At 38.1% G+C, this 12,536-nt stretch overlaps 3 protein-coding genes across 5 annotated transcripts in view; 1 reads left to right on the forward strand and 2 right to left on the reverse strand.

Moving 5' to 3' along the window:
• Positions 1-2,571, forward strand: part of LOC104776833 (interferon-related developmental regulator 1-like) — a 3,181-nt gene extending 610 nt beyond the window's left edge. Inside the window, exons 2-12 of the mRNA XM_010500969.2 lie at positions 32-191; positions 279-359; positions 496-578; positions 685-800; positions 909-1,019; positions 1,123-1,232; positions 1,319-1,631; positions 1,717-1,845; positions 1,949-2,026; positions 2,133-2,210; positions 2,305-2,571. Of these exons, the coding sequence (XP_010499271.1) occupies positions 32-191; positions 279-359; positions 496-578; positions 685-800; positions 909-1,019; positions 1,123-1,232; positions 1,319-1,631; positions 1,717-1,845; positions 1,949-2,026; positions 2,133-2,210; positions 2,305-2,349 (1,304 nt within the window). The 3' untranslated portion in view covers positions 2,350-2,571. The remainder of the gene's footprint in view (positions 1-31; positions 192-278; positions 360-495; positions 579-684; positions 801-908; positions 1,020-1,122; positions 1,233-1,318; positions 1,632-1,716; positions 1,846-1,948; positions 2,027-2,132; positions 2,211-2,304) is intronic.
• Positions 2,680-7,324, reverse strand: LOC104776834 (calcium-transporting ATPase 1, chloroplastic). The gene is made up of 8 exons (XM_010500970.2): positions 7,184-7,324; positions 6,836-7,034; positions 6,231-6,285; positions 4,201-6,152; positions 3,937-4,095; positions 3,634-3,805; positions 3,232-3,530; positions 2,680-3,154 (listed from the first exon to the last, which is right to left on the reverse strand). The coding sequence occupies exons 1-8, from the start codon at positions 7,255-7,257 to the stop codon at positions 2,906-2,908; spliced, it is 3,159 nt and encodes a 1,052-aa protein (XP_010499272.1). The 5' UTR covers positions 7,258-7,324; the 3' UTR covers positions 2,680-2,905.
• LOC104776835 (DNA excision repair protein ERCC-8) lies at positions 7,696-10,712 on the reverse strand. Of its 3 annotated transcripts, XM_010500972.2 has the most exons (10): positions 10,321-10,712; positions 10,058-10,175; positions 9,915-9,961; positions 9,652-9,811; positions 9,293-9,474; positions 8,878-9,115; positions 8,388-8,542; positions 8,210-8,299; positions 8,019-8,090; positions 7,696-7,929 (listed from the first exon to the last, which is right to left on the reverse strand). In XM_010500972.2, the coding sequence occupies exons 1-10, from the start codon at positions 10,468-10,470 to the stop codon at positions 7,885-7,887; spliced, it is 1,257 nt and encodes a 418-aa protein (XP_010499274.1). In that variant the 5' UTR covers positions 10,471-10,712; the 3' UTR covers positions 7,696-7,884. The 3 variants fall into 3 exon arrangements, 2 of the variants coding, with proteins under 2 accessions (XP_010499274.1, XP_010499273.1); XR_766174.2 differs by having other exon boundaries at positions 8,210-8,280; positions 9,915-10,175; XM_010500971.2 differs by having other exon boundaries at positions 9,915-10,175.

Consider the following 12,536-nt stretch of genomic DNA (forward strand, 5'->3'; position numbering starts at 1 on the left):
TTTTTTTTTTTTTTTTGTTTGTGTTTTTCAGAATCTCAGCGTAAGAACGCGACCATGTTTGATAGTGATGATGATACAAGTAGTGTAAGCTCTTCCTCCACCATGCCATCTGAGAGAGTCTTGAATGATGATGTTACTCTTCACAAAGATGCTTTGTTGGATCAATCCCTTGATTCTCTCTATGAGAAGAGGTTTCTTTCTTTCTTTCTTTCTTTATAAGTGCTTTTGCTTGGGTTTTCTTGTTGTTGTTGCTAAACCTATATATATGGATTTTGAAGGAGTTCAACGAGAGAGCAAGCTTTGGCCTCCATTGTTGACGCATTTAACAGCGACTTGCAGCATGAGTTTGTCGAAAACAAGTAATTATCTGATGATACTCTATTCCATTCTTTTAGTTTTTAGTTTGTGTAGTTTGTTTAATCATCATACAAACGTACATAATTAACTGTGGTTTAGTATTTATTTATGACACCTGTTTCTTCTTAATGATGGCAGGTTTGCGACTTTATTGCATCAGAGTTTACACTGCATTAAGAAAGGGTCTACTAAGGAGACCGCATTAGCATCTCATGTTATTGGTAAGTAGTCTCTGTGTAATAATAGGCAACTCATAAATCATCTTCATCAGTTTTTTTTTTTTTTAATCGAGTCATATCAACAGCTAATCGTGGTGTGTGTTTGCAGGGTTGCTAGCATTGACTGTTGGACTTGGGGATCAAGCTAAAGAGGTTTTGGAAGAATCTGTCACTCCTCTTTCTCAAGCCCTTAAATCTGGTCGTGAAATCTTGAAAATAACTTCGGTATGCATGATTTGATAACCAAGCAGTTTCTTTATTCCATCTCAGTTTTCTAAAGAAGGTTTCAATCATGGATTTTCGCTTGTTGATATCCTGCCATTTTTATTGTAGATACTCGAGTGTTTAGCAATCATAACCTTTGTTGGTGGCACTGATCCAGAGCAAACCGAGAGATCAATGCAGATAATCTGGCTTATGATCCACCCCAAACTAGGGTCTAATGTATGCATTTTACCTTTTTCTTATATCAATTTGGTTTATTAAGAAAGTAGGTTATTTAGTCTAAAGTATTAAGTAGGCTCACCTGTAAGTTGGCGTTTTGTAGGTTGTGGCAACCAAACCTTCACCTGCTGTAATAAGTGCTGTTGTCTCTTCCTGGGCGTTTCTGCTCACAACTGTTGATCACTGGCAACTGGGTCCTAAAATTTGGCAAGAGTAAGTGGAGCGTTGGGCTTTCCTTCGATGTAGTCCTTCTTATTCATATATATATAGAAACTGATTATCTATTAATGTCATTACAGGACCGTAGCTTATCTCTCTACATTGTTGGAAAAGGATGACCGATCTGTACGTATAGCTGCTGGTGAAGCTCTTGCGGTGATATTCGAGTTGGGAACTCTAGAGAAGTTCTCTGCGGAAGCCAAAGGGTCTGCTAATGGATCAGTGAAAGAAGGAACTGTGTCTCAGGAGTCATTGATGCACATGCATGGCTTGAAAGCTAAAGTCACTAAGCAAGTTAGAGAGCTCTCTGCAGAGGCGGGTGGTAAAGGTTCTGCTAAGAAAGATCTCAACACCCAACGAAATTTGTTCAAAGATCTTGTTGAATATCTTGAGGTATACCTTCACCTTTTCTCCTGATGAGGTTTAAGTTTGACTCTTCTTGTTGGATTTGTATAAGATATGTTTTATTTATGATTAGGATGGATACGCTCCTGAAACCTCGACAAAAGTGGGAGGGGACTATTTACAGACGTCAACATGGTATCAGATGATACAGTTGAACTATTTGAAGCATTTCCTTGGGGGTGGTTTTATTAAGCATATGCAGGTCTGTCTTCTTATTTGCATTATTTTTTCAAGTGTTGATAACTCCCTGAAGTTTTCTTCTTGTAAAGCTGACACTCTGCTCTTTCAACCAATTTGGTTATCAGGAGAATGAATTCCTTCATGATGTATTTAGTTTCACTCCAAAGAAGATTGGTGGAGGAAAGTTGTCTAATGATGAAAAGGTATGTTTCTCGGATCTTCTAGAAATATGCATTTTATGGCGGTATCCCATTACACAAAACAAAATCAGTGATAATGAAACTGGATTTTGCAATTATTTTCTTGCAGAGGTTGTTTAAATCACCAAACTCAGCTCTTAACAAAGCAAGAACGCAGTTCCTGACCAAGCAGAGGATGTTAGCTAAGGTAATATAAATTCTGGTTTGATCATCTTCTCTGTTTGCATTGTACTTGTTCAGAAAAAATATGAAAGTGCCTTTTGTTTCCAACTGTGATGCAGAATATGAACATTGGGCATTACGCAGCGACAGAAACGATGGAATAATGATCTTTACAATTGACTTTGAAGCTTTGCAAACTCATCTGCTGCTCTTGGAGAGTGTTGTTGTATCATTACACTTATTTTTGTTACATGTTTTTTAGTCATTGGTCCCCTCATTACACTTTGGAATCTCTTTTCGTTATAACAATTTTCGACTCTTGAGTGTTATTCCTGTAATTCAGTAGTCTATGATGTTACAGAGCCATTGACCAATTGTATTTTACTTGAATTGTCTCTGAATAGTCCAAATTGGGTTCCAATTTCTTCTCAGTGTTCGGTTTTATAGTTATTTAACCTAACCTGTCACTTGAATTGTTGTTGGCAAGCAATCGATAGAAGAACAGAAAATAACAAAAGTTTCACAACATTAATATTTACGAAGCAAATGCTCCTCCAATCACTTGATACATTTGATGGAAAAAAAAAAGCACTGTAACTAGTTTCCAAGGCCATCTTGGGGATATTAAACTTCCAAAGGCCGGAGAAAAAATTGGTGCCTTTCAAAGCCATAGGTGCCACAGGTGCGGCAGAAGGAATCACATTATATATAATGTGTAGCTTAGTGTGAACCAACAGGGATCATCTTCAAGGCAGCAGCAACAGGCATGCCAAGGAACCCTAGCACGATGCTAACCAACCATTGTCCCCAATTTAGTGGTGTTGTATCTGCAAATGTACCCAGTAGCTCGATTATGATTACTTGGAACACCACTGTACACATTAGAACCACAACAAACACGTAGTTCTTTAGTATCCCCTTGAACACATCAATCTTCTCCATTTCCCTCGAGCTGATCTCATTGAATACCTGAAAGAAGATAATATGTGATGAGAAACGTGTGGTTATGGGTAATATTTCTTTTCAAGAGATGTTGGAAGTTTTACCTGGCAGAAGACAAAGGTATTGAAAATAAGCGTATTGAGTGTTAGATCAGAGCCAGGGCCATCAAGACCAAACATTGTCTTTCCCTTTGTTTGAAGACACCATATGATGACAAGCTGGTATAGTGACTGACCGAGGATGTTCCTCCACATTACATTACTGATGAAGTTTCCTTTCCTTCCCACTGGAGATCTCTTCATCAGATCGTCCTGTGGTGGTTCAGTCGCTAGCGCAAGAGCTCCAAGTGTGTCCATTATCATGTTAACCCATAGTAGTTGGACAGCTGTCAGAGGTGCATTTCCTGATACCCACAGTAGTGATCAATGTCATAGAGAAGTTAGTTACGATCCTGAGGAGAATAGTCTTTGAACAAAAGAAAAAGATACGTGGGTCTGGGAACTAACCAGTCAGGCAGGCTGATAAGAAGTTGACAATAAGAGCCACAACGTTTACTGTCAACTGGAACTGGACAAATTTCTGAATGTTTATGTATACAGAACGGCCCCATTTGGCCACTGTGACAATCGTCGAGAAGTTATCATCTAGGATAATCACATCCGCACTCTCTTTTGCCACCTACGAAAATTGGCAAATACAATATGTAAATGTTGTTCTGATATGAGAACCCAGACTCGAAAGCTAATTGAGTGTTAGATTTTCTCATTAACCAAATAATGAAACAGGGACAATGAAGACAGAGTACACACCTCAGTTCCAGAAATGCCCATTGCGAGTCCAATATCAGCTTCATGAAGTGCCGGGGCATCATTTGTTCCATCACCAGTCACTGCAACGACTTCCTGAAACATTGTACGGAGGAGTCTGACCAAAGTATGCTTATCCATGGGCGACGATCGTGCCATCACCTGCAAGAAAGAAAATATACTTTAATCCCTTGTAGAAAATATGAACTACCAACACAGACTGCACAAACAATCCAACACAAGTACTTGTGTTTGGCAGACAATCACCTGCAATTTTGGGATTAGCTTGAGCAGTTCCTCATCACTTTTCTCCCTGAATTCAGGACCTTCGATAGCTATGCCATCATCAGTCAATATGCCACACTCCCTGGCTATGGCCTTTGCAGTAGTAAGGTTATCTCCAGTCACCATTCTGACAGTGATTCCAGCAGATTTACAAATCGCAACAGACTCCTTGACACCAGGGCGGACAGGGTCTTTGATGCCCACAATACCTATACAAGTATATCCTCCACTTGGAATAGGAGCTCCTAAGGAGAATTCATCACCAATTTCGATATAAGCGAGGCAAAGAGTTCGAAGTGCTTCACTGGCAAATTCCTCAATTATGTTCTTTAGGTGACTGGTAGATTCTTCATCAAGAGGAACAACTTCACCATCTTTGTTGACGTACTTATCACAAGAATCTAAAACTATCTCTGAAGCACCCTTACAGTGTGCCCGGAAATGTCCTTCAGGCAGCTCAATAACAACTCCCATTCTTTTCTTTGTAGAGTTAAAGGGCTCAACTTTCACAACATTTGAGGCTTGTCTTACTTCTTGGAAGTCCCCTCCGAGTGACAACCCAAATTCTAACAGAGCAGTTTCTGTGGGTGTTCCCAGTATCTCGGTTTTGTTTCCTTTGCCCACAACAATCTCACCACCAGTGTTAGTAAATATAGATTGCAGTAGAAGTTTAACAGCAGACTCAGGGATACCAGAGGCAAATTTCATAGCAGCATCAGAACCATTAACCTCTTTGGCTTGTTCACAGATGCAGGCTTTTACAACGGTCATGTGATTTGTTGTAAGAGTTCCAGTCTTGTCACTACAAATAGTTGTTGCAGATCCCATTGTCTCACAAGCAGCTAAATTGCGCACTAGCGCTTTGTCATTCATCATCTTTTTCATGGCAAAAGCAAGACTTAATGTCACAGCCAACGGCAGACCCTCTGGGACTGCAACCACAACAATTGTTACAGCAACAGCAAAAAATTCAAGCATCGCCATCAATTCATCACCAGTCCAGATCCAGTGAGAATTATCTAGGCGCTTCTTATTAGCCAATCCTTGAACCAAAACAGCAAACGTAATGACAGCAAAAAATAGACCAATTTTACCAATGACGGTTGCCACACCATTTAGTTTTACTTGCAAAGGTGTCTCATCATCGCCACCTTCACTTAGTGTAGCCATCAGTTTACCCCATTGAGTCCTCATTCCAACTGTAGTTACCAACATTTTGAAAGATCCATCCTGAACCTTGGTACCAGAGAGAAGAAAGGGGTGTTCGACACTGACACTAACCGGTTCACTTTCTCCAGTCAAGCTCGATTCATTTATCAGAACAGAAAACCCTGAGATAAAAAGCCCATCAGCGGGAACCTGATCTCCAATGCCAAGATGAACAATATCTCCAGGCAGTAGATCATATATTGAGATTTTTTGCCTCAGTTTGTCTCTGGTAACCTGAACCACAATCTTCTTCTTCTCTGCATCCAGGTCCTTGAATTGCAGGGATTGCCTATAATCACTAGTGGCAGTAACAAACACGACAAGCAGAATACTCGCCACTATACCAAGTCCGTCATGAGCCCCAATTGGCCACCCTTCCATCAGTATTCCAACTATAAGCGATACAAAAGCACAGGCAGCTAGAATCATGAGAGTGGTATCCTGAAGGGCTTCCCAAACAAATAACCAAAAGCCACGAGAGGGGCTTTCTGTGAATTGGTTGATTCCATAAATTTCTTTTCTTACACTCAGCAGGTCTTCAGACGTATCAATCCCACTAGTAACAGTCGTGGAGAGTTTATCTATGAGGCCCTCAGTACCACCATGAATTTTCAGTTTTTTTACATCGTGGCCTTCTACAATTGATCCCAACTCTTCAGGACAAATCTCAAACCCTGCTTGTCTTACTTCTTCAGGTACAGTGTACTCACTGGACAACTTTAGGCCTGTAAGCATGCAATAACTTCTCGTTAAGGAAAGCAAATACACATATTGAATAACAGTAGAGAGTAGTTTATTCTCACAATTAATGAACTGAAGTGCAGCTTGTGAAACTAAGACCGCCACTCGAAATTTTTCCTGCATTCATAAGGTTGACAAAGGAAAACGGTATTAGAACGAAGCACCAATAGCAGTAAGCCTTTAATATCTCAAAAGGAAAAAAAATGAACAGTAGGCATTTGTACGTTTGAAATGGGTTGAATTTGAAGAACCAAAGGCCACTATACAAAAAGAGTGTCATGTTTGTTTGCTACTTATTTCATACATAATTTTGATTGGTAACTCAAGAAGACTCCCGCAGATAAGGTCAAAGGTAGACACTCCTGAACGTTCTTATACTCAACATCTAAAATTAGAAACAGAACCTAATGAAATCTCAGTCATGCCTAGTGATAACGATCCCACACCTGAGGATAAGTAACTAGGAAAAAAATACTAAAACGAGCTCACTTACAGATCCCATCCAAGATCAAAACAAGAAGGTGTAGATTTCAAGTGAATCAACCAACAAAAAAACTCGGAATACATTTGAACTTAAGAGATCACTTAGATCTCCAACAGTATACAAGCAGAAATAGAGAAGATAGTCATCAGTAGTAAGAAAACTCGGGGAAGAAAAGACGCGAACCTGATTTGAACGGCGAATCGCCTCGGCCTCGGAACGCTTGGAAAGATTAGCCGTAAATCTGAATCTCCTCTTAGGATTCTTGACGATCCAGCAGAGCTTCCTCCAACGCTGCAACGCCTCATCGGAAGAGTTCTTCGGCTTCACATCGCCGAAGTTTTCGTTCAAGTAGCTCTCCATTTTCTTCAGCAGCTTATACTTACTTCACAGATAAATTAGAATTAGATTTAGAGAAAAGACTCAAGGGATCTAGTGAAATGAGAACGAAGAAGAAGATATTATATATATATATATAGTAAGTTAGTAACAAGTCACTGGTAAAGACTTAATGGAGTTTTTTTGGTTTTTTACCTTTTATAGGTCAAGAGGAAGACGATGCTTTGACGCGTCTTCTCGCACTTAAGTGAGCTTCGACGAAGCTTCATCTCTGCGAGTCGTTCTGAAATATCTCATGGCTATGTGTTTTCTCAGAAATGGATTGACTGACTTGGGGACTTGGGAGTGGTCAAGAAAGTCAAAGGCTACACTAAAACTTTTCTGTTTTACTTGACTTGAATATTTTCGTTACGATCAGACAACAAACAACTCGTAGAGGACTGGCTACCTTATTGCTTCAAAATTCAAATTGTATAGATACCATTTTAGTATATTTTTGAACTTTCAGTTATGTATATTTAAATTTCCTCTTCAAGGAAATAGTCATCTCTAGTTGCAGGTTTATTGTCTTCGCTGAATAAAAAGATTCGTTTTGGTCTTCTACTCTGATCGGTTTTTTATTCGGTTCGGATTGATTCGGTATATCTTAAATACGAACACCTCTGTTTTTTTGTTTTTTGTTTTTTTCACGAGTAAAAACTTCTTCATAGGCAATAAAACTGCATTTGTAGTAAGATGAACTAGACTCTTAACAGATATTTCGTTTTACTTTCTTTTTTTTATAAACAATGAAACCGCGAGTAGTATCACTAATATGAGTTTGTGAAGGCTAAACTCAGAGCAACACACATGGAAATTCACAGATTGAGAAAGAAGACTGCCTGAAACTTGTTTTCTCAGTCACTCCAGTTGTCTTTATCTTCGGCTACTTCATCTTGCACCTGCACACAGATAAATCTTGATCACAACAAGACTCATAGTAAACCTCTAATATGAAAGAAATTGAACTAGTGATAGAATTTAGCTCCACCATTTCGTCTTCCACGGATCCGTCTGGTGACCACACAAGTATTTGTCTATCTGCCCCACTTGTGTATAGTTCCTATGAGCAAGTATAACAAGTAATTCGGATTTAGAGGTGTGTGTGTGTGAGTTCAAGCAAACCTACAAAGTCAAATGACTAGCGAGAGATTTGGGGAGATTATGAGGATTAAGATATACCTGATCATTGGAATTAAAGCAGCAAGTGTTCACGCTTTCGTAGTGTCCACGAAGCATCAGTGTTGTTCTACCTGACCACATGCCAAAACTCTGAAGACACAGTTGCAGAACGATTCATTGAATAATGCAAGCAATGTAATGTAAATATTTGCTGATAAAATAATAAGTTGGTGACTACCTTCACAGTCTTCAGGCACGGAACAAATACAAGAGCTGGATCATCGCTTGTATCCATTTGAATCGCTTTGTTTGTCTGGATGCGTCCAGTTTCAAAGTTCAACAGGGTATTGCGTCCAGATTCAATATCCCACAATCTTATTCTTGAATCCGACCCTGAAACATAATATTCAAATAGAATATATCCATTAGACACTTAACTGCTGAAAAGATATATAACATCGCCCAGGATCCATTCCGCCAACGAAACATGGGTCATAGGCACGAACTTAAGAGTTTTTAGTAACTTCCAAAATCCACCTACATGTGGCTCCTATCTCATAAATCGTAAATACTACATCTAGGGTCCCAAGGGCATCTAACTTTTTATGCTAATCATGCTAATATCACAAATGAGAATGCATTAGATGCTGCCTATACATCAGTTTGTGACAGAGTTCAAATTAATAACAAAAAGAACAACGAAATTAGCCATGACAATAAGAACTTACCAGCACTAAGAAGATACATCCCATTGTTGGTTGCCTTTAAGCCAGTAACAACACCATAATGAGCTGTAGCACGATCTAGGGTAGATAACATTCCAGGGTGAAGCCTCTTCTGTCGAGACTTTTCCACTGAAGCTTTAGCGCTAGATGATCCCTTTGCACTTTGGCTGCCAGTGTGTTTATTCTGCAGTGACTTCAACCTATTTTGGCCTCCCAAAGAAGATTTTGCAGCTGAAAAAGTCTGTACAAGAAGGTAATAAAATTACTAAAAGGGAATCCCCTCTCAATAAACAGAAACTGATCATCCATTTCTCCTGTCAAATATAGGCTTCAGGGAATTTTAAACAGCACAACACACAAAAGGAATTCATAACTTGTCTTTCCAAGAATTGAAAGTAGTAAAAAGAACGGAACAAACCTTACTGCTAACCGCTGGTGGCTTTAAAACTGGTGGTCGGACCCCAAGTTGTGTTTGTGATTGATCTAGAACACGGAAACATCCAGCACGTCTGATGTCCCAGAAACGTATAGCACCATCACACCCTCCAGTATACAAAATCCACTCGCTGGAAGTAGACCATTCCACTGACATAACGCCATCTGGCATAATCATCACAACAAGACAAGTTTAAAGCCTGTTTTTTAAAAAAACTAAGGAATTTTGGCATGAGTATAGTAGTAGCTTATTGTTCTAGTAGCCATCCATCAATTGATTCTATATAACAAAATCTGATATACTAGTATCTTTTTCCAAAGGAAAGAAAAGTAGTAACATACCACGGTGACCAGATAACGTGTGAGAGAAAGCCCCAGAAGCTATATCACAGAGGCGGACCTGGACATCTTCAGTACCAGCAGCAATCAACGTGTGAGACATTGCCAAAGAAGACATGGCAGTTCTATAAACCTTGCCAGGCATTTTAAAATCCACAACTGCCTAAGACATGAAAAAAGACACAAAACAAAATATGAGAGCCTGCCTAGAGTGGAAAACAAATAAACAATAGCAAGGGAAGTGGTATATACTGAAATTATGGTACCTGAGCAGTATTGGTATCCCAGACTTTAATGAATTGATCAAAAGAACCTGTAACGAAGAGGCCAGTGTCAATGGGATACCAAATGGCAGAGGAAATGGCAAATTTATGCCCATGTTCATGTTGCTTGTCGACAGTAAACATACACTTGTGCTTGGCAATAAGACCACTTGCCTCGTAATCAGTGGCCCGCTGAACATCAAACACAGCAGCTGAACCATCTGTTGCTCCAGAGAGCAGGTATCTCCCTTCTGTCAAATCAACCTGATTGAAGAATCACATACGGTTAAAGAAGAAGATACAACAAAAGTAAGTAAGCAGCCGCAAACTACTACGCCATCTAACACTTCAAGGATTAAGGTAAAGCTATGGATTCCAGCTGCATAAAACTCTACGATGAGAGAGAAACCTGAAGGGAGTTGACAGAGCCACGATGAGGAGAAACGAAATCTTTACGGTTAGAGAGCTGGAGAGACGAAGCACGGCGGGATTTGAATCGATTGGCGAAGGAATTGGAACGAACTCGACCGGTTTCTCTGTCTTTGATAGCCTGCCACATTCTCCTAGCATCTCGTCTTCTCTCTCTCTGATTCTTCGTGGAATCAAGTTCACCGGACTCTCTCTCTCTCTCTCTCTCTCTCTCTCTCTATGCCCGGCCGAGTTTGATCAAGTTCGATTGAATATATGCACAGCAATTGTGATCTTTATCGCCCTCTCTGCTCGCTCTATTAGAAGAAAAAAACCTAAAGCAAATCGAAAAGGAGAAAATCTGAATCCAGAAATCACCGTTCATCTCAAAGAGAATATTAACCTCTTTTTTCCCCATAAACCTTTGGTTAATTCTGTATATTTTAATTATACGATAAGAAAAAAAAACCTTTGGTAAATAAATACAATTAGATGGAAATTACGAGAATGGGAATTGGATAAAAAAGTACATATATGATGAAACTGTTTTGCTATTTTTTTTTTTTTTTGGGCAAAACCTTTGGTAAAAACAAAAGTTTATCTTTCCAAATTTATTAGTGTTGAAATTAATAAAGGAGAATTAGGTAATTTAGCTTTAAAAACCTAATTATTTGAGGAAATTATTATGTAAATAACGTTAGTACATAATAACTCTTTAAGAAAGAGACATTTTTTTTTATCCCAACAATCTATGCAATGTCCTTTTCAATATGTACAAACGTGTGATGCTAATTTTTCTCTCTTTCTATTTGCTAAATTACATACATATTCAGTTTTTCTATTTTGTGTCTAATTCAGAGTCGTTTAAACATGAGATTTGAACCCTCCACCACTCTAGGGTTTTACAATTAAGACCATCATTCAATGGTAGAATATAGGGGTTTTCAATTTTTTTAAAAAATAAATTTTATTTTTTCTAAATTTAAGAACTTCTTCACTTTATTCTCTACAATGGTAGAATTCCAACTAGGATTCTTATGAATTTTTTTAAAAAAATTTGTAAAACAATATGTAACAAAACTAACGATTTTGCGAAACAATATGCCAAAAAGATATGGTCATCAATAAAAAAAAGTTTAATATGAGTTTTATGTGTTCAAAGTTCAGACCGAAGCAATCATGCAGTCTAGGCTAGCAAATTGAAAGAAAGATGGAACAATGAGGTCACGAACGAAACCCAAACATTTACGTGCTCACGAACGAAAAAGCCTAATAAAGCTAGCTACTCTCGATCAATCAAACTAGGTATGAATTCATTAAAACATTGAGCAGAAGGACTAGACTTAAACAATCGAATCGAATTCGTTAAGTTAGCCCATTGAAAATGAAAACACTATATTGTCTTTCTATGTTTGTTTTTCTTTTTAAAATGTCTAAATTTAGCGATGTGAAATTTGTTGAGTAATAATAAGTCTCGTTGAGACGAAGAAAGCCAGATCAGCCCAAAGGCCCCAAACATATTAGTATGTGATAAGCCAAGTTATGGCAACGTCATTAGTGATCAACCAAACGACAAAATGCAAATATATCTAATTCGTGTTTCAGGAGAAAAAAAAAAAACCAAAAAGTTGACATCTCAACGAAGAGAGGTAGTCACATGATTGAAACATATATTTGTCAACTAACACCATTCCAATTGCCAGAGAATCATTTGTCACCTTAATTTAACTATAATTAATATTTATTTATAAGAGATACCAATATGTTTTTTTAATACTAGTATATATGTTTGTTTTAACAACTAGCTAAGCTTAATCATTAAGTGGATTGTCTTACGGTCATAACAATACCCTATTACCATTGCGATCGTGTCGACTTATTAGATCCGACCCGGTTCTTACTTATACATAGGTTGTAACTTGTAAGACTTCCATAGTTGTATTTGAGTATAAAAATAAAAAGATTTGTACAGTATTGAGTAAACGTTAAAAACATTTTGTTTTATGGTCATCATCAACTCCCGTCATTTATTACTCTAATGTCAAAAGTGGACAAAGAGAACCATGACCAGAAATATAAAACCGAACTGGATTTTTTACGCAGGTGTTTTTATCGATCAGTCACAATATAATAGTTATGATGTTGGCACTATATCAAATTTTTGTTAGTACATTATGCGTAGCTGACAATTTTTTTTTTTTTTTTTTTTTTTTTTTT

The sequence above is a fragment of the Camelina sativa genome, chromosome 3 (assembly GCF_000633955.1).
Source record: "Camelina sativa cultivar DH55 chromosome 3, Cs, whole genome shotgun sequence".
NCBI lineage: Eukaryota > Viridiplantae > Streptophyta > Magnoliopsida > Brassicales > Brassicaceae > Camelina > Camelina sativa.